Raw genomic sequence first — 19,964 nt, 5'->3', positions numbered from 1 at the left:
AGGTATGTTTTCTCTGGAGTATGTGCCAAGCAAGGAACAGTTAGCTGACATATTGACTAAGCCAACTCCACGACCAAGATTTCAAGAACTCAGGGAGATGTTGGGAATTAGATATATTAATTCTAACTTCTAAGTTAGGGTATATTGTTTAAGGGGAAGTGTTGAATGTAAACAACACACCTTGTATCATATAGATTATAAGCAAATTATTCACACATTTCACACTGTAGTACAGCAGACGCTGAATAGGCATTTTATATTTCTATAGCATATTCGTTATATGTACTAGCCTGTAGGACGATCAGTCGTTGTTTTATATTACGCATCGGAGCACTATAGTTATTCATAACAATTATACATATTATTATATTATTACATGTTATATCCGATCTTACATTTATTTACCTTTAGCTTCTGTATATCTGTGTACCTCAACATACATATTTGTGTAGTAATTTATTTTAATCAAGGTTACTTACTATAATATTATATATTTATATTATAGCTTTAAGCAGTATAAGCTATGTTTGTTTTTAATTAAAAATTATATAATTTATTTCCAAATAGTTTGATTATTGGTAGTTATTTATTTATTTTATAGAAGCTAGAAGAATTTATTTTTATAAGCAACCTAAAATTATCAAATCAGTGATTATATTTTCTGTATATAAAAAAAATGCATTTGTTAATATAAAGTTGCACATTAATGATTAATTAATTAAAACTAATACTGTAAGATTCAGTTCTAACGTTCTAACTATAGGTACCACATTATTAATAATTTAATTTTTAAGTTCCCTACTTATATGATAGAAAAAAAGTCAAAAACAATAAGGTACTTTATCACTAATCAGATAATGAAAACACATTTTCTATTATTATTATTATCATTATCCTAGCCTGTGTTTGAAACCAAATCTACATTATTACTGAATATTTTTGTATTGCTTTATAGTTATTACCAATTCTTTTTTGTTTATATATGTTTTAAGTTTTATACAACTATAAGATTGCATGTTTCAAAAATATATTAAAAAACATTTATTTTCTTTACATTTTAATAATTTATTCGTGTGAAATAGTGCATGTAAATTTAGTGTATCATTAATAAAAAATAATTAATGATTCTGATTGAGGAGGGCCTGGATAGTTTTACATTAAATTTAGGGGGCCCTATAACAAAAACGGTTGAGATGCACTGCTTTAGGGTACCACAATTGCCCATTTTTGATAAAGCCAGATTTATTGAGTTAAATATGAATAAATTATCAGTAAACATATTAAATACATTATGCATTTATTTAGTTTACGCTAACTGCAATAATCGATTATTTCTTTAATTCACTCTCATAACTGATAATGCTTGTTTCGAAAATTATAAGACTTAACATTTCTTGTGTTTTTATAAGAATTATTACAGTCAACAATACAGCATATATTACTCATTCAAACAAACAATTAGGTAATAATAAAAGTAGTAATGCACAAAAATGTACAGAATAAATTAATACAAATAATTAAAAATATATAATTATAAAAAACTACTAATATTAACCTATCATAATACAATATCCACAATATTATGATCATCCAAAAACTTCAACCGTATCCTACCGGAGCGCTAGTGTATATCAGTAAAATAAAAGCACGCCTCAACAATCCACCTTGCGGTGGTAAAACACACCTATTGAACTGATGTCCGGTAAGACCTGGAATCGTGTTCATTAACATGATAACGGTTTTGAATTCGAATATCAATAAACGAATTACAGATCGGATAGGCCTAACCTATTTCCTTCGTAAAATCGTATGAAATATTTTCTCCCCAATAAGCCGTTTTGAGTGGTATGAAATAAGTATTAACACTTTTCTGAATTGGTATTTACTATTTAGCGCGATATAACCAAAATATAAAAGATCGTGTGTTTTTAATTGTGTTATGAACGTTACTACGTGTATTACTAACGTTACTAACCTGATAAGATTTCTGTAATTTAGACGCACTGCATTCGTTTTGTATTTCAATTTCGGTTTTAAGCGAGCGATTGCGGCTTCCCCATAACGTGTTTATATATATATGTATAGTGGAAGTCGTCAGTCGGCAATCGCTACTCATCAATTCGGTTTGTGAAGTTCGAAATCGATGGCCGTGATCACAAACTGAATCGACGTACTTACTCGTAATAATCGAACTTCTTTACTGTGGTGATCGCGTCGTTAAAATATATCAACAATCCATTATTGTTAAAATGCCAAACGTTTGCGTTCTGTGTGTGAAACCATTGCTCAAAAATCCTAGCACCAGGATATCTTTCCATGTGTAAGTATCGTTTATAACATTACCTACCCTAGCTTTCGGGGACAAGAACACACCAGACTAATCAGCCGTATTTTATTTTGTATTAGATTTCCAGCATGTCCAAAAAAACGGCAGATATGGCTCAAACAGTGTAGATTAGCAAACAAAGATGTCTTACCAAACCGTAAGATATGCTCATTTCATTTTGAGCCAACATGTTTTAAATCCAATGTAAAGAGGCGCATACTTTACCCTGATGCTGTACCAACAATTTTTGGAAATGGCCGTGTTCAAACAAAAAATAAGCCATTAAAAATTGCAAAAGGTACTAAATATTTTTCTTTCAATATTTATTGCTCTTTTGAATTTTAATACAAATGCCTGTAATACAATAGCACTATCTACCAAAGTCAAAGAAAAGTTAAAATTAAAGTCTATTTATATTCTCTTAAAACACCTAAAATATTATGGCTAATATTCTCTTAAAAACTTAAAAATATTCTCCTTTGGTTTATTCCCTGGAAAATGAGATAAATAGGTATGTAAAAATAATCAATAAACCTAATGAGGTTTATCTGCTTAGATATATGTTTATATGCTTGAATATGCAATATTTTTACAATAGTCAGGTATACAATTTGCATAATGGAATAATTGGACTTTAGTAACAGTTCAAGTAGTGTTTTCTATGTTGAACGGTATTCTATTCATTGTTTTAAAAAATGCCTATTGAAAATTAATGGTTTTTTTTTATTTTATTCATTAAAAAGACAATCTCAAAACCAAAATATATTTGGACTTTTGATAGTCAAATATGTTGTTGTTATCAGTATATATTAGGTAAACTAATAAATAACGGCGCAATGACAGTTTTTTTTATAAAAATTATACTTGAAAAAAAAAATGGTTTGTATAATATTTTTTCAGGCATGGTAGTGTTGTCTGTGCTTACCAGTTTGGGTCATACAAATTTATATTTAACAAAACTAAAAACATTATAATATTCATAATAATAGGCCAATGAAGTAAATGAGCTGAGGCAGCAGTTTGTAAAATTATATTTAAGGACGTAAAACTAGGGTGTGCAGGAAGTGCTGGTTTTCGAGTAAGATTAGATGTTTGTTTGTTCGTGTTGAATATTATTTTTGTGTTTGTATCTAATAATAAAAGAGAAATTCTAATAGTTGTGGATTATTATATTTTTTTGGTACCTTTCAATAGATAGGTATACGATAGTCCCAAACTGGTTAGCACATACAACAGTAGGTACTATAAAAATTAATAACAATAATTTAAAAAACATAATAAATTTTTATTTTTTTATTACAATTTACAAAATATGCTAAATTATCTTAATATTCCCTAACCCATGAAATATTCTCAAATATTCAAAAAAAACTTTCTTATGAACCAAATCCGGTTTTAAGTGAATATAATTTATTACTGAATATTGGATGTTTAGATTTTAGTTGTAATAATTACCTGATTTTTAATAATTGATAATAAAGGCTCTGTTTTTAATGTTTGTATGGGTAGATACTTTTTACATTCAAAAATTCCTAAAAACCCATGACTAGACATGTCTTAATTAACTAATATAACAAAAATATCATTGATAGATTTACAAATATAAAAAATACAAAAATAATGATCACAGCCAAATGTAGCATGCTACCTACTGCAAATTTTTTTTCTGTAATTCAAGCTGAGGAATCAGGATCTTTTTAGGTATAACACAGTGGAAAAAAATCTAAGTAGCTTTCTACTTTTTCTTAGGAATTTATTAAATTAATAATTTTAGTTTGATTTTAATATACTGTGAAATCTCAGTCACCGAAATTTTGTCCGTTATTCAGAGGAGATACATTTTTGGAATTCATAAAGCGCAAAATAAAATAATATATTATGTACATAGACGCTGTAACGAATTTTATCAGTGGAGTGCATTGTGCAAGTATTCGTTGATTTCTAAATAATGCTTGTATACATAATAATAATAGTAATAGTTAAATACCTAAAAATATTTTTTCAAATTGTATAACGATACAAAGTTATTTTAGTTTTTTTTTTCAACGGCTACAATGTAACGCGGGCTAGTGCCTAGTGGCTACGATTAGAAAATCCCAAATTCAATTGAAGAATTTGGAAAAAAAACCTAGGCGTTTACCTTTATTATTTAAAAAATAAGTGTTATAATACATAATATAAATAATATTTATAGACAATTATGTAAAATAAATATAATAAAAAATCATAGAAATAATGCAGATAATTATGCAAAATAAAACAGTTTCAATACCATTCAATGACTATGTGTGCATGTATAATGTTATTATTTATTGCAAATTATTACATTTTTACAAATTATATTTGTACAATCAATAATTACATATTTATTTAATTAAGTACAAGTATTTTTTTAAAATTATTTTTATGAAAAAAAATCATTGTCTGTTTATAACTACACCGTATCTGTGCAATCTCATTAGAAACATCATTTGCTAATGTTACAGCAGAAGTGAAAATAGTACTGCTTTTTGCCTCTATTGATGAAATAAAATGACTTACGTTCTTTACAGCAGACAAAGCGTCCTGTAAACTTGTTATTTGATATTTATTGGTTTTAAGTTTCTGCTTCTTTGGGCTCGTCTTCTTTCTCTTTTTTGGGCTTATCAGGGTTATCGGTGCTCGTTAAATTGGTGTCAAGATTGGAAATGATTAAGTCTAATTCAAAATAGATGACTACTTCAACACTGCTGTCGATCAGTGTGATGAAAGCTGAAAGATCTCTATCTATTGCCGATTGTTCTCCCTATTAACTGTTTGTTCATCGTATGACTGTCTCAACGATTGAAACCACATCGCAAGAAGCATTTTTTAACAGTTTCAGGCTTGACTTGAACTTGAGCAGAAGCCACCCAATACACCGTGTCCAAACAATTAATTTACCCGTTGTTTTTACTAGAATCTAAAATTTCAACTTTTCGTTTTAACATAGACATCGTGTCGAAAACCTAACCTTACTAACTGGCATACTTTTTCCATAACTCTCATAATATTGTTTCACCGATAACCGAATTTGTCGTCATTTTATAATCTCATAACGAGTTTGTTATCGCAATAATTACATTGTTAAGAGAGTACATACGAATGTGAATACGTATTATTTTTAAATAAGGATAAAAATAATATCATTATTATACAAGTATGCTAGGATGAAATTGCTGCTCAGAATCGTTTTTCATATGCAATGATTTATCATTGAATTCAAATGTAACACATCTATTCCTACTACAATTTGGGAGCCGTCAATACATTGTGAACTGTGAAGACTTAAAGGAGCCGTGGGATAAAAAAGTTTAAATACCTCTGTACTACTTGCTTGAGAACTACTGTACAGTAGAGCAGTACCCACTTGTCCACCTTATTTTTATTGATTTGTGGTTCTATGGTGATAACTAGGGAACGGATTTTATTGTAAATACATATTTTTATTGGAATGAGATATTTTTAATCTGATAAAAAATGTGCACGATTCTGACCATTCTTATTAAAATAAGCCCAATTTTATTTTACATATTTTTACATATTTGGGTAAAAATACATATATTCGCATATTTTGTAAATAACTGAATATTTCGTAAATATTTGGGTATTTTTGGTTTTTTTCGTCAATTCACGTCAAAGATTATTTGCCTTATCTTAATGGCAATCAGATACCCTATGGTCTAAATATTATACGCTGTCGATGAAAGCCTAAAATAATAATATTTGTAATTTTCAATGACGATAAACATTATCTACGTTCTCTAAATGGACTTACGTACTTTATACACTGCTATCGTATTATACACTGTGGACAAGTGTGAAGTGGGTAGTTAACATGTTTATTCAATGTTACGGTCTTCAGTCTTCAGTCTAGTTTCTGTTCTGGCGGGAGTAATCATTTGCATCGTTTTTTTCTTCATATCTACATCGAAATTTTGTTGTTTTTTTTATAAAATTGTTTAAAATACCTAAAGTTGTAAGTTCATTCAATAATAATCATATTTAAAATAATTTCCGAATGAAACATTTCAAAGTGATGGGAAAGTTTTATACTGTAAATGTTGTGAAAAATCGGGTTTATTAACTATCATTACGTCAGTTGATGTGTAACGTTCATTCAGTCAATACAAACATTTTACGACCAAATCGCCGCCATTTTACGTTTTTAAATCTTAGAGAATATGTAGTTTCGCATTGTTTTAATAATTATTAATTAGATAAGAGATACAATTGTTATACTTACTTTTGGTACTTATTTTTTCTGTTAAGCGGTTATTGCATATTTTGAATTTTTTTTTACATATTTCAATAAAAATAATTACATATTTATGTACATATTTTGATTTTTTTATTACAATAAAATCCGTTCCCTAGTGATAACTAAAGCAATCCGGCCATTTTGACAATTAAAAACAATACGACGCTATGTTCACATCAAACGTCACATTTCACGTCACATCAAACATTTAACTACTTACGATTAATTATATTTCATTCATTTCTCAACGTAGATCGAAATTTTCGAGCCCATATACCTCAAAAACATATTTATGTTCATAGATCTTCCACGTAGAGGAAAAATATTGTGTAAGCGTGCTCGTCATAAGTTTTTTTTTTTATTCAATTACAAAATACAAATACAGTAGAACTCCGATTATCTGAACGCACCAATCGACCGGACGTTCAATTAACCGGACAACAAAAAAGAAAGATAGGTCTTTTAATAACTCGTAAATCGAAATTAATCGTAATCGTATTTCGTCATACCATTTTCAGTTAAATATTAAAATAAAATTATTTGTTTATTGTTGAAAATTTCAAAATATATTACATACTTATAAATAATAAATACATACAATATTACAATATAACTTTTGATATGTCATATTATGTCTATCATACGGATATTTGCTTATCCGGACCACCCTTGACATTAATTAATCCGGATAATCGGAGTTCTACTGTATTTGTATTTTGTAATTGAATAAAAAAAAAAACTTATGACGAGCACGCTTACACAATATTTTTCCTCGAAAGTAGAACTTCTACTGCACTAATACAAAACACTATTAGTATTAAGGTTGATTAATTTTTGCTTAAAACATAGCATAAATTTACTACTTTAATACCTAGTCTATATTTATCATATTATATTATTGTTATGAAGTTTTGACCGTTTTTAGTTAATACTGCCACACCGTAGAAAAAATAGGCAATAGTTTAAAATTAATCCAAATATTTTGAAAATAAAATATACTACAGTAAAATTTATACTTTACATACAATTATGTTATTTCCTCTTAAAAATATGTCTTTGAATTATGATAAAATAATTACAAATGAAACTTCGTTTCCAAATTTGTACCCAACCAATAAAAAAAAATTGTCGATATATTTTTAGATTTTTTGTTTACAAATTTAGTATTAACTACTTATGAGAAACTTTGATTTTAATTGTCAATCCATAGCCATACAAATTAAATATTTTTATCAAATGTTGGTGATTTAAAAAAAATTTATCAAAATTTTCATTTTAAATACTTATAAATGAAAATCTTGCTCACATGTATCTTCAATAATTTTGAACTGATATTATAATGTTTGACAAATTTAATTATGAATGAATAAAAAAAAATTTTTTATCTATAAATGAACAGTGATCAAATCTATTCTCAAGGATGAAGATCGCAATAGTTAAAATAATTACATTTCAATAACTCTACTCAATAATATTTCTAAAATATTGAAGAAAATAATTAAGTTAAGGCTCTTCTCATTTTTGGAAAAAAAATTAACTTTTATTGAAGTATCAATTTTGATTTAGATTAGGTTGTATAGAAACATTGGAAACAATAGATGCTCTCTGTAATACTATTTAATTTTTATATAATGAATTAAATAAAAGTTTAAAGTTGTACTTAATGTACTTGTTTTCTAGGATACAACTAAAGCTTTTGTCAAGCCATCAAATATTAGTACAGATGTTACCACATTTTAGTATAAATAATATTATTAATTTAAGTGGGTTTGAAAATTATTTATCAAGTAGAATTGTTAAAATAAATGTGTTGCAGAAAATTAATGTGATATAGAGTATGATGTAGTAATTAAGTAATACTTCAGACCCACTATTATTTATTTTAAGAGCAAATTTAATGTTTGATCTTCGGGTTGATAGTCTGGTAGATGAATATGTATGCAGATTTATTTTTCTCTGACAAATCATGGGAATAAAGGGCACATTTAAAAGCTTTGGTTGAATTGACTAACATATCGGGAAGTGACAGAACAATTAAACATCCAGAAAGCGTACTGACACCGGGACAGAATTTTAAAATACGGAACTTTCATGTATAAAACCCTAAAAATAATTGTGTTGTTAATTTGTTCTCTTTTTTATTTTATTCATGAACTTTGTTTTATTGTTTAATTTAATTATTCTCCATCTCTAATACAAGCTTATTAGATATGAACAATTTGAATTGTATTTTAAAACTATTTTAAGTACTCATAAAAATAATGATTAAAGAAATAAAGAAGAATTGATACTGTGGTAATTAATACTCATATCACATATAAGTGCTAACATAATTTATATTGTAGGTAATAAAAGTTGAATTTCAAAAACAAAATTTTCACTTAATACTCCTGTACAATATTAATGTCAGCTGCAATGAATATGAATACATACACAATACATCAATACAAGTTATATTTCTGTTTTAGGAAGAAAAACAAATCGCAACAAGAAAGGGAGTGCCGGCCAGAATCGTCAGTCTCGTGATACATCATTAGCAAGAGCTGCTAAGAAAGGGATTGCCACTTCAAATCGTAAGTCTCGTGATGTTTTACCAACAAAACCTGCTATAAAAGTACTTGATCGTGTAAAAAGTAATGTAACAAAACGAAAAAGAAAACTAGAAGAGCTCGATGAACCTATAACAAAACTAAAAAAGAATAAGTTATCATTTATGTCACTGTTGAAACTTGTAAAGATTCAATTCTCATTGGCTAAAGGAATAAAATGATTATCAACTAATAGATGGAGCATTTTAAACAAAATCTATAATCAAACAAACACTAAAAAAAATTCACAATTTTTAATATTGCCATAAGTGATCAATATTGTACAATACAAGGCGTGTTGTGTTTCAATAATTGTTGAGGAAAACAATAGTTACACTTTGAGTAATTTGTTTAGTCTAAGATAAGATAATTTTACTTTTCTATTTGATATCCAAATGTATTGTATAATGGCTGTTCTATGTAGGAGCATTTGTAGATAAATGCTTAGGAACTGCAAAAAGTTAGGTAAATTAGTTAAGATTTGTACATTATAAAGTTTTAATTTTTTATTCTATAATTTTACTTAGAAATGTTTATGACACTTTTGCCAATATCAAATATGAAAACAAAGTACCAAATGTTTTTATTATTTATTTTATAATTTATCAAATAAATGTATTTATTAATTCTTTTTTGTTTTTTTTAAAAAGCCTTGTATGAAAAAATAATACCAATTGAAAATATTGAAATACTCTACTTCTTGAAATATTGGTATTTGTAAACTCAATATTTGTAATTTATTTGTTGCATATAGTCTAAGACCTGCCAATAGATGCCGGTCATTCAAATTTTAAGTCGCAGCTGTTACAACTTTTATCTAAACTAAAATGCCTTTTATGCATTGTTATAAAGACATGTTTGAAAAAATGATTTAGTATTGTTATTTTGTTAATAACATAATACATATTCTCAAATTGATGTCTCCATCCGTTTAAGATTCTTATCACAAATTGCAATTTAGGTGGTGTGTATTATACTTTATTATATTATATACACTGGTACAATTTATATGAACTATTTTTAAAACTATTATAATAGTTTTGTTTCATTTTTCATTATTTAGTTAAAATTCTGGTAGGTAGATGGTTTAATTCAGAGCTGTAGATGAATAATTTTTCTCTAGTTATATTTAAAAGTACTGGAAATACTGTACATAGTAGTATAGTACATTACTTAGATAAAACATAATTTTTTTAAGATTATATAAATATTTCATTGGGGGAACTCTCCCTCCTCCTTTAAAAAATATGGTCTTGGGTGTGGGGGACTTTTTTTGGTTCATTTAGTCTACTATGTTTACAACAGAACAAACTGCACATACACATGTGAGTACCAGTTCAACAGATTAAACATAATTGTATTTTTGAAGTACTTGAGAAGTGTGCATTGTTACTATTTATTTTTTTTTTAAATTGTGTCTTATCCAATGATAGATAAACTCTCACTACTAAAATTATAATGGAAAAAGATTTAAGCAAAGTTGTAATTCTTGCAGAGCTTATAATACTATTTTACTTGGTATTCACAGCATATGCTTTTTGTTATAGAATATTAAGATGATGGAATAATGTGACAACATAGTTGACAAAATAACTATTTGTTAATAAATAAAATGGCTTGTTTAAAAATTGTTTAGAAATCAATTCATAAAAGCTTATAGACTTAATTCATCATATTGATAATACATAATATATAGAATTATATATTATTCATTATATGCTATATATATATAGTATATACTATTTATTCTATTCTTTGTACTGTGATTGTATGTACTCTTTAAATTTTTTTAAATTGAGTTACAAAGCCAATTTATTATTAAGAACTAAAGTACAATCTTGAATATTACTGCAATTATCAAAAAGTTATTAAATTCTAAACATTTAAAAGCACATTATTTAATTTAAATTCGTGAATAATTTTTTAATTTAGTAGTTATTTAATATATTCTATGCAGTATAAACACACTTATTAAAAAAAAAACCAACAGTTACAAGTAAGTAAGAAGTTTTGCATAGGTACTTATTTTAATATTTATTCTATAATTATTCATCTTACATTGTGTAGGTGCACCTTTTTTTTTTTGGATATCTGAAGTTATCTAGTTAATATAAAATTGAGTTGATTTAGTAACCGTAGCCGAAAAAGTGTTTCAAACATAATGAAATAGATTCTGTACAAAAAAAATTGTCTCCATGAGTCTTATAAATTATAATATACAAATGTTGCATGCAATAAACAAGAATATAAAGGGGTCACTAATGATACCACTCTAAGTATACTCCACAGCTTATAGTTGACAATTTTAATTTGAGATAATAAATCTGTTTAATAACAGCATTGATATTTTTTGTTGTACATGTCCAATAAGTCAACACTTCTATTATTTATTAGGCTATGGTTAAATTTTGCTGACAGTAAACATCCACATCAACATCATAATCATAACAATTTATCATATCCTTTTCAAAGAATCATCTCTCATATTAGTCATATTACACAGTAGACAGTTATTTGTCTGCAAAAATATTTCCATTTGGAAAAAAAAGCAAATTGTTAATAAAATCTATTCAATAAAATAATACACATGTTGTACCTATACAGTCTACACACTTGTTTGTTTCATAAAAATCATAAATTAATTTTGTGAAATTGCTATAATGTGTATTTTTAATGATGTACCTATTTTAATTATCTATTTTCTATGTTTATATTTATAACCTAATACATATCATTAACTATTTAACCTAACCTAACCTGTAGAAAGTCCACAAACAAGTAAATAATGAAATATCTTTAACAATGTTCATAGTTAATATAATAAAGTAAATCAAGGAATCCATGTAAATAACTGATGTTACATTGTTTAATACATATCTATCAATGAATCAAGTAAAAAATGGTACACTCCACTAATCTATATTTTTTACTATTTATTTTATTATATCTTACAAATCAATACAAAAATATCCATGTCAATGTTATGTATTGTTTATTATTTGATAAAATAAACTACAAAGAAACAGATGAAAAGATAAAATAATGGTCGTTTAATCTTTGCGAACTAAAAAAAAAATAACTTTGATTAAGTATATTACACAAAATATTCATTTTCATTTATTTATTTATTTATTTATTTATTTGTATGGTAATAACAGAAAACAAGAAATAATTATTATGATAATTATAACGATTAATAAAGTAGAATATTAATAAGGCTATGTCAGCGAAACATTAAGCATAACAATGTATATTATCGTATACTTAATAATACTAGTGAATAAGTTAGATAGTATCAAAATATTACAAAAGAATAATATTATTTGCATCTTCATGATGCTTGAATATCCATCCTGCCACTGTAATGAATGACTCACCGCTAATAATCTCAAATTTTATCTCAACGGATAAGTTCACAGAACAGTAGACAATATTTGTAATAAAGAGACATCCTTTTCAAAACCATAGTGCCAATAGTTTTTTTTTTACAAAATATTCAAAGTAAAATGTATGAACACTATTATACCTACCATAAACATTGTATACAAAATAAATCTTGAAATCCTCAGTCACACATAAAATATTTAATATAAACCAAACGTTTTTATATTTGATTTAATTTATACATTAGGTAATAATACCACATGACCATATAGTCTCCGGTACTTAAGATCAATTTAAAAGATTATTTTTCTTCGTGGCGCAGAAAAATTATACCTACAGCCCCTCAGATGACACCCCTGTTTGTAGTGTAACGATGGTTACATTATTACCTACTTATATTTTGTTAATATAATATGTTTAATAGGCACATAATATGTACATATTTATTATATACCTTATAAACATAATTGTACAATGTGCTGAGGCTGACTAGATATTAAGTCCCTCCTTTTGTAAATATGTCTCACGGGTTAGTATTGTAAGGCTACTGCCACATAGTAGTATGTTAGAGAACAGCAGTTTTCCGCGATCTACTATCACTCGCACCGGAACTCTGAGAATGCCGAGGTTGATGTTAGTTGTAAGTAATAATAAAATGTATAATATGTTGATAACTGTCTGAATCAATCGTATTCATTTGTAATATTAAGGTTTAAGATCCTAATATCATACACGCTCCCGAGCTAAGGTAAAATTATATTCAAAAGAAACAATTTCTTCCCTGAATATCTTATATTTAACTGGTCATCCCCGACCACGTTACAGTAGTATAACTTGAAAATAAATATGGCTAGATATCCGGGGATATAGTTTTAAATTTATATGTAGCCTTATAGGTACCAATATTTATTCTATACAGATTAGGTATGCAGTTTAGGGTTATTAAAGATAACTTATCGTATTTTTTGTTTTCATCAAGAAGTTCTTTAAATAAATTGTAATACCATAAAAAAATATTCACATTTAACTAATTTAATACATTTTTGTATCAGGCAGTTAAAAATGTGCAAAAATATCACTTCCGGAACCAATTTATTACTTTTTTCCCAATTAATTGTAATAATGTAAATATTTCCGGAAACTTTTAGAGGTTACAGCTCAAGCATGTCAATCCCTCTTAATGTGTGAATAATATATTATTTACCTCACGTAGTATCTGTTATTCATTATTATAACTGTTGAAAGCTTATAACATAGTCTACCGTTGTAAAAATAAAGTACAGATACTAAAAAAATGATTTTTATAAAAATGTTAGTTCTTTTTGGAATTTTCTACTCGACTAAATCACAAGATCGTTTCATGCCTAACTTGCCATTGGTAAACTAATATTCAGCTTGTTTTATTAAATACATTACGTATCATCTATGATTACCATTATTGAGCATAATTTATTTATGAGATTTCTACGAAAATGTATTATGTATTTATTTATTATTACTCTTATTACAGGGAGAATATCGTACGGTATTTGAAAAAATATATTCTTGTGAAACGGCAGCAAACCTTTCAATTAAATTTAATGTTCATGTAAATAAAAAGACATTAAGTGTAACTGAGTTAAAAGGGAATCTTACATATTTGATACCTTTGGACGATACTCTTTCAGTAAGTAAAACCCTAACCTAACCTATAGCTGTACAGTAAGTAAGAAAACGTTATAAGAAAATAATTGAATACGTAATATACTCGTAAGTTATATTTATTTGGAACAATGAGCATATCTAATAGACAACTAACACATAAACTCAGGTATTAAGTAATTAAAGAGGCTGTAAATTTGTTCTGGAAAATGCCGTGCCAGCGATAATCTCTTTTATTGTAAGCTTAGCCCATACATTTCAGTTAATAAAAAAGGTAGATTGCAAAATTTGGCCTGATAATTTTTACCGATGATATATAATAAACATGATAGTATGATACAATTTAATCTTAAAATAATATTTAAGATGCCTACCATTAGATTAAAAATTCAAGAACTAAAATGAAAAAAACAATTGTTAGAAATCATGCTTAAAAAGTATAATAATAAAGAAACCAGTATATCAATATGTTAAATACTTGGCATTTTACTTAAAAATAATTTAATGCTGTTATAATGAATTTTCATAATTTTCAATAAATAGGTAACATGAAAATTTAAATAAAACAAAATCATTTTTGGATGATAAATGGTAATTTGAATCACCCCCTTTTTTTGTCCTCTGGGTAATATTATTATACTAAATGGTTCTCAAAAACATTTTAAGGCGATTATTAATTAAGTATCAGAAAATCTGGGCCGAGTTTAAATATCAAGGGTCTTTAATTGAAAAAAAAGAAACAGTTAACAATAGACATTTTGTTGAACAGGTTTTTCCTTGGGTCGAGTTTATAATACGATCTAGTAGACATTTTGAAATTGTTTATTTTACTTTCACGGGGTATATAAACTACATAAATCATTATAATAAAATTATCTTTGAAGTAGCCATGTGCTGGTGAACAAACAGTTATGATCTTCGAATCTCTAATATTTGCATGGATATTTTTTTAATTACACGTATAATGTGAGAAAAAAATCTGTTTCCACTTGAATACCTAGTTGTAAATGTTCATAGTTTATCCAAACTAAAAAATTTACTATACCTATTTTTTTGTAGCTTGATATAAACGTTGCGTCTTGGGGTTTAACTGGAGGTTGGAAACCGAATTCACTAGTTTATTTAGCAAAGGATGCATGTAGTAATACAAAAAAAATACTAGGAAATTCTTGGAATTCAATCTTGAAGTCTTTCAATGTTGGCCCTGTAAGCTGTCCTGTAGCAGCGGTAATGTATAAAAACAATTAATTAATTGTATATTAAAACATGGGTTTAACTTATTTTATGATTTGCAAATTTATGAATTAATATTAATAAGAATACTTAACAAAATATTAAGCTATCCTCTATCAATAATCATCCAAGACTTATTATTAACATAACTTTTCAAGCCAAAATTATTGAACTATAGAGAATAGATAATTTTAAAAAACGGTAAAGTCACTGCTATATATAGTAGGTTTTAAGTGAACCACATAATTGAGTAAGTGACTTCAACGCTGGGCATAGGTACTTTTTTATACTTGTTAAGTAAATGTATTGAAAAAGATGGCCGGTACCGCTCTGCCGGTCACTAAAATGAAGGCCAGGCATTAACGACTAAAAAATTAAAATTAAGTTAACACATTAAATAAATAAAATAACTATTTAGTTACTTGTACTATATTTTCAAAGTTATTCAAATAGTAAACAATTTTTTATTACAAATATTTTTTCTTAAAAACTAATAAAAAATGAAAATTTCTTACGCCTATTACTAAAGATTAAAGTAACATATTATTTTAAAAAACAAGTTAACTACCCATTAAGTAACTTATTTAAAAATATCTTGAGAGGGCGTTAGCACATTTTTTTCTCTCTGAGGGTTGACCCATGCTAAATTTTACGTTCACAATAATGATTAACAGTAGTTTCTAAAATTAGAGTGAAATGACCTCTTACAAAATTTAAAGGTAAGATTGTTATCAAAGACATCGCATAGGCTTTTTATATATTTCAATTTTAAAATGAGTTATGAGTATTTTAAAATTGTAAATTGTTTGTCCATCTTAAAGACATAAAATACTCATAACTCGCTTCAAAATTAAAATATAATAAAAACGTAATATTACCAATGTTGCGCATGGGCCAGAGAGAAAAAAATAAAGCTCCGAAATCCTCTTAAGTTGGGTACAATTTTTAACCCGTTAGTCGTTAATGCCCAGTCTTTAGGTAGGTATTACAAATTAGGTTACCTACATGGCTACATACATAATATACATGAATACAATTGATTGAATAGTAACACTGACTTAACTTATCTACCTATTGGTTATCCTTATGGACTAATTATGGTTATGTTTTCTTTAGTTCTACAATTTGTAATCTATAATCGATATACCTATCTATTGCCTTATTTGTATTTATTATTTAAAAACAATTAAACATCAAAGGTAAATGCGCATAGCCGCATAGGTACGTTTATTAATACACACTATTAAGAATTAATTTCATCATATTTTAAAGAAATCCAAATTTTAAATTTGTACATTAGAACATTATACATTCTAATCAGTTTTATTTCAAAATGTTTTATAGTAAAACCTATTCTAAAGATACGAACACAATAGTACTTTACACATACATGTTCAAATGATAATGTATTTATAACAATTTATCGTTTAATTTTTTCAGGGCACATATGTTACATCAGGGTTTAACTTGAAAGAATTAGAAGATCATAACTTTCCCAAAGTTTATTTTTATGGAAAATACAAAATGTTTTTAAAATTAAAAAATAACGAACAAAAATTACTTTCCTGCACTGTAGTCGAGTTGAGTCTAATACGGCCGTGGGAAAAACCTATTTGATAAAATTACATAATCATACAAAATAATATGATTGAAATTATCATAATTATTTTGTCATTCAGTATTTGTATTCGTAGGTAAGTTTTAACCTATCCACAGCTAGTGTAATAATACTATTAATAACCATGACCTACCTATTATCTGAGTATTTATTTATTTATTTATTCTTATTTTTCCTATTATCTATTACCTACCTACAGCAGTTTATTCAATTTTAATATCAAGTTCTTTTACATAATATAAAAGGAAATATCAGCTAAGTTATGTTTTAAACTTATTATTAAACATAAAATATAGATGTAATTTTAAAATATTCATAACTCGCTTGAAAATTAAAATATCATAAACAATCGACATATTAAAGCAGAAATTGTTGTTACCTACTTATAATTAAAAGAATAATAATTCATTATATGGTTTGTCAAATCATACCACAGACATATTATAGTATTATTGTAATATAATTATTATACTCTGTCTCTGTGTATCATATTAAAAATATTTAAGTGTTGAAGCTGAACGTAAATTTGTAACTTAGCTATAGATTTGGTATTGATAATATAAACATTAAACATCGAATATAATATTATTATCAATGATGTTAATCCAGCATTGGGAATAGATAACTGAAATTTTATTTACATAGTTAAGATACAGATTATTGTATATTTGTGCATAGGTACATTTATCTAGATATAGATAGAGATACATACATTTTACTTATATCTAGAGAAGATAAAGATAATATAGTATATAAAATCAATTGTTATATTAGATACGCATAGTACCAAGTATATTTCAATGTGAGTATATAGTATCATAAGTGATGTAATTAAATTAAAAACTGAACAAAATATAAGTTATACGATTTGAGCTTTTACAATATAAGTTTTTTAGATTATTTTATTAGGTACATTACATTTTTAGGATCTAAAATCCAAAATTATAAATATTTAAAATTTTCTATAAACCCTTCAAAAATATCAACTGCATTTATACAATTTTCTAGTGATGGATACCATAATTACATGGAACACGTACCATTTGGATAAAATCTTCTGTCTTCTATGGACTAATTTGTCTAAACAACAAGTCTCAACACTGTATATTACATACTTGTAAGACAAATATAACAAATGCAGGCAAGTACTACCTATTTTAAGTCTTGTTTTACCAAGATAAATGTATCTATATTAGATATAAAAATATTTCTCAAAAACTATGAAGTACTTAAAAACGTATATACTTTCGTATATTATCTACCTTGTATAAGATACGAGTAGTTTAAAGAAATCATTTTAAAATCATCTTTTTGGTAAAGTTACATAATATCATTTGTTTTAAGGTAGGTAGATATGTGGAAACGATGCCACTGACACGTACAACTCTAAAACGAAATTTACATTTTACTGTAAACTAGTAAAAGTCTTGCTTTATGCACAAGTTTACAATTGTATACCAACCATCACTATTCACTTATAATACATTTGTTTAGATTTTAAAATTAGTAAGCAAATAAATATAAAATACCTAATACATTTATTGTTGTATATTGTAATAGAGTTATTTTACATAATTTTAATAAGTTATATGTATGATTTATTTTAGCTTACTTAAGTTAATTTTTAACCTTCATCTGGACAACCTTATATTCTACAAGATCACAATTTAGTATAAAGCTTTTGATTATGGACTAATCCACAAATGACACGTTTGTTAAGTATACCTAATTGTCGTAGTTAATGATAGCCAAAAACCATATATGATGTTCAGGATTCGTGTGGATAATTAATTTAAGTCGATTTCACAGATGAATAAAACAGAAGAATAATAAATAAAACACAAGTTCAAGTAAAAAAAGTGGTAAGTGGGTAACCGCTCTGCTTGTACAGCAACAAGGTGTTGTATGTTGGTCATTATGATTTATGAGTAATGATGTGATGCAATGATACTGTAATATATTATGTGTTGAATTTTAATCTGATATGATTAATCATTGCATATAAATTGCAACACGCCTCCTACGTTATTTTAAACCTTGTGTCACTCAATGTATGTATACCAAATCCTACCCAGCTAACAAGTGTTAAATCCCACTACAAGAACTGGTCTAGCAAACAGGGTTGCTGGACTGATATAAATCAAATTGTCTAAGTTACATTTATATGAGTAATTTTTTTTTTTTTTGAACAGTGAACCGGGGATGGAACTATACTTTTGCATTACTTCAATCTATATTTATATGGGTACCTAAAATACCACGCTTAAGAAAGCGTAAGGTGTGCATTCAGCAGGGTCAATAGGGGTGTACGCCTTCGTTGGGCCGTATTATATAAATATTATTATAGCAGTAATTACATTTTTTGCATCGATGAAACTCAATGTTATTTTAAAAAAAACAATTTATTCTACTTTTATATAATTAATAATAATTATTGCATAATATTGTATGTATGCCCATATTATTTACTCGTATAAACCTAAAATTTATATATTGTTGCTTTTTGTAATCCACCCCGTTAATGCAGGCTGGATCTGCGTCTGACTTAACTAGGTTATGTGAATGTGATGTTTATATTTTTGTACATAATTATGTCTCTAATAACTATGTCTAAATGTACTATCGTGTTCAATTTCCTGTAAAATATCAGTTTTTATTATCGCCAAAAACAATTTATTGTAATTAACACCGGCTGCAATCACACTAAATATTCATTTTAAACGTACAACTTTTAGAGCCTGTTTACTAATTTACTATTACCATTATAATTCCCTAGCTACAGCATTATAAAGATGTATATCTTTATACTGTAGTATAAATAGTTATTTAATTATAAACTTCTTTATACTGAGTCTTTTGTTTATAACCACAACTGACAACACGTTTATCAGAGCC

At 26.7% G+C, this 19,964-nt stretch overlaps 2 protein-coding genes across 2 annotated transcripts; both read left to right on the top strand.

Annotated features, from left to right (window-relative positions):
- The first annotated feature begins 1,659 nt into the window (after positions 1-1,659).
- Positions 1,660-9,765, top strand: LOC111040560 (THAP domain-containing protein 2-like). The gene is made up of 3 exons (XM_022324494.1): positions 1,660-2,320; positions 2,407-2,624; positions 9,074-9,765. Exons 1-3 carry the CDS (start codon positions 2,250-2,252, stop codon positions 9,373-9,375), a joined length of 591 nt encoding a protein of 196 aa, XP_022180186.1. The 5' UTR covers positions 1,660-2,249; the 3' UTR covers positions 9,376-9,765.
- A 4,074-nt stretch (positions 9,766-13,839) lies between these two features.
- Positions 13,840-17,152, top strand: LOC111040561. The gene is made up of 4 exons (XM_022324495.1): positions 13,840-13,955; positions 14,088-14,243; positions 15,278-15,445; positions 16,892-17,152. The coding sequence occupies exons 1-4, from the start codon at positions 13,872-13,874 to the stop codon at positions 17,066-17,068; spliced, it is 585 nt and encodes a 194-aa protein (XP_022180187.1). The 5' UTR covers positions 13,840-13,871; the 3' UTR covers positions 17,069-17,152.
- Positions 17,153-19,964: the final 2,812 nt, after the last annotated feature.

Source organism: Myzus persicae, unplaced genomic scaffold (genome assembly GCF_001856785.1).
Source record: "Myzus persicae strain clone G006 unplaced genomic scaffold, MPER_G0061.0, whole genome shotgun sequence".
In the NCBI taxonomy this organism is placed as follows: Eukaryota; Metazoa; Arthropoda; class Insecta; order Hemiptera; family Aphididae; genus Myzus; species Myzus persicae.
Note: the sequence above shows the minus strand (reverse complement) of the source record. Positions and strands in the feature narration are given on the sequence as shown.

Coding starts and splice junctions, on each gene's coding strand:
- LOC111040561 (XM_022324495.1), top strand. CDS start 13,872: ATGATTTTTATAAAAATGTTAGTTCTTTTTGGAATTTTCTACTCGACT. Junction 13,956..14,087: donor TCATGCCTAACTTGCCATTG/GTAAACTAATAT, acceptor CTCTTATTACAG/GGAGAATATCGTACGGTATT. Junction 14,244..15,277: donor CTTTGGACGATACTCTTTCA/GTAAGTAAAACC, acceptor ATTTTTTTGTAG/CTTGATATAAACGTTGCGTC.
- LOC111040560 (XM_022324494.1), top strand. CDS start 2,250: ATGCCAAACGTTTGCGTTCTGTGTGTGAAACCATTGCTCAAAAATCCT. Junction 2,321..2,406: donor ACCAGGATATCTTTCCATGT/GTAAGTATCGTT, acceptor ATTTTGTATTAG/ATTTCCAGCATGTCCAAAAA. Junction 2,625..9,073: donor GCCATTAAAAATTGCAAAAG/GTACTAAATATT, acceptor TTTCTGTTTTAG/GAAGAAAAACAAATCGCAAC.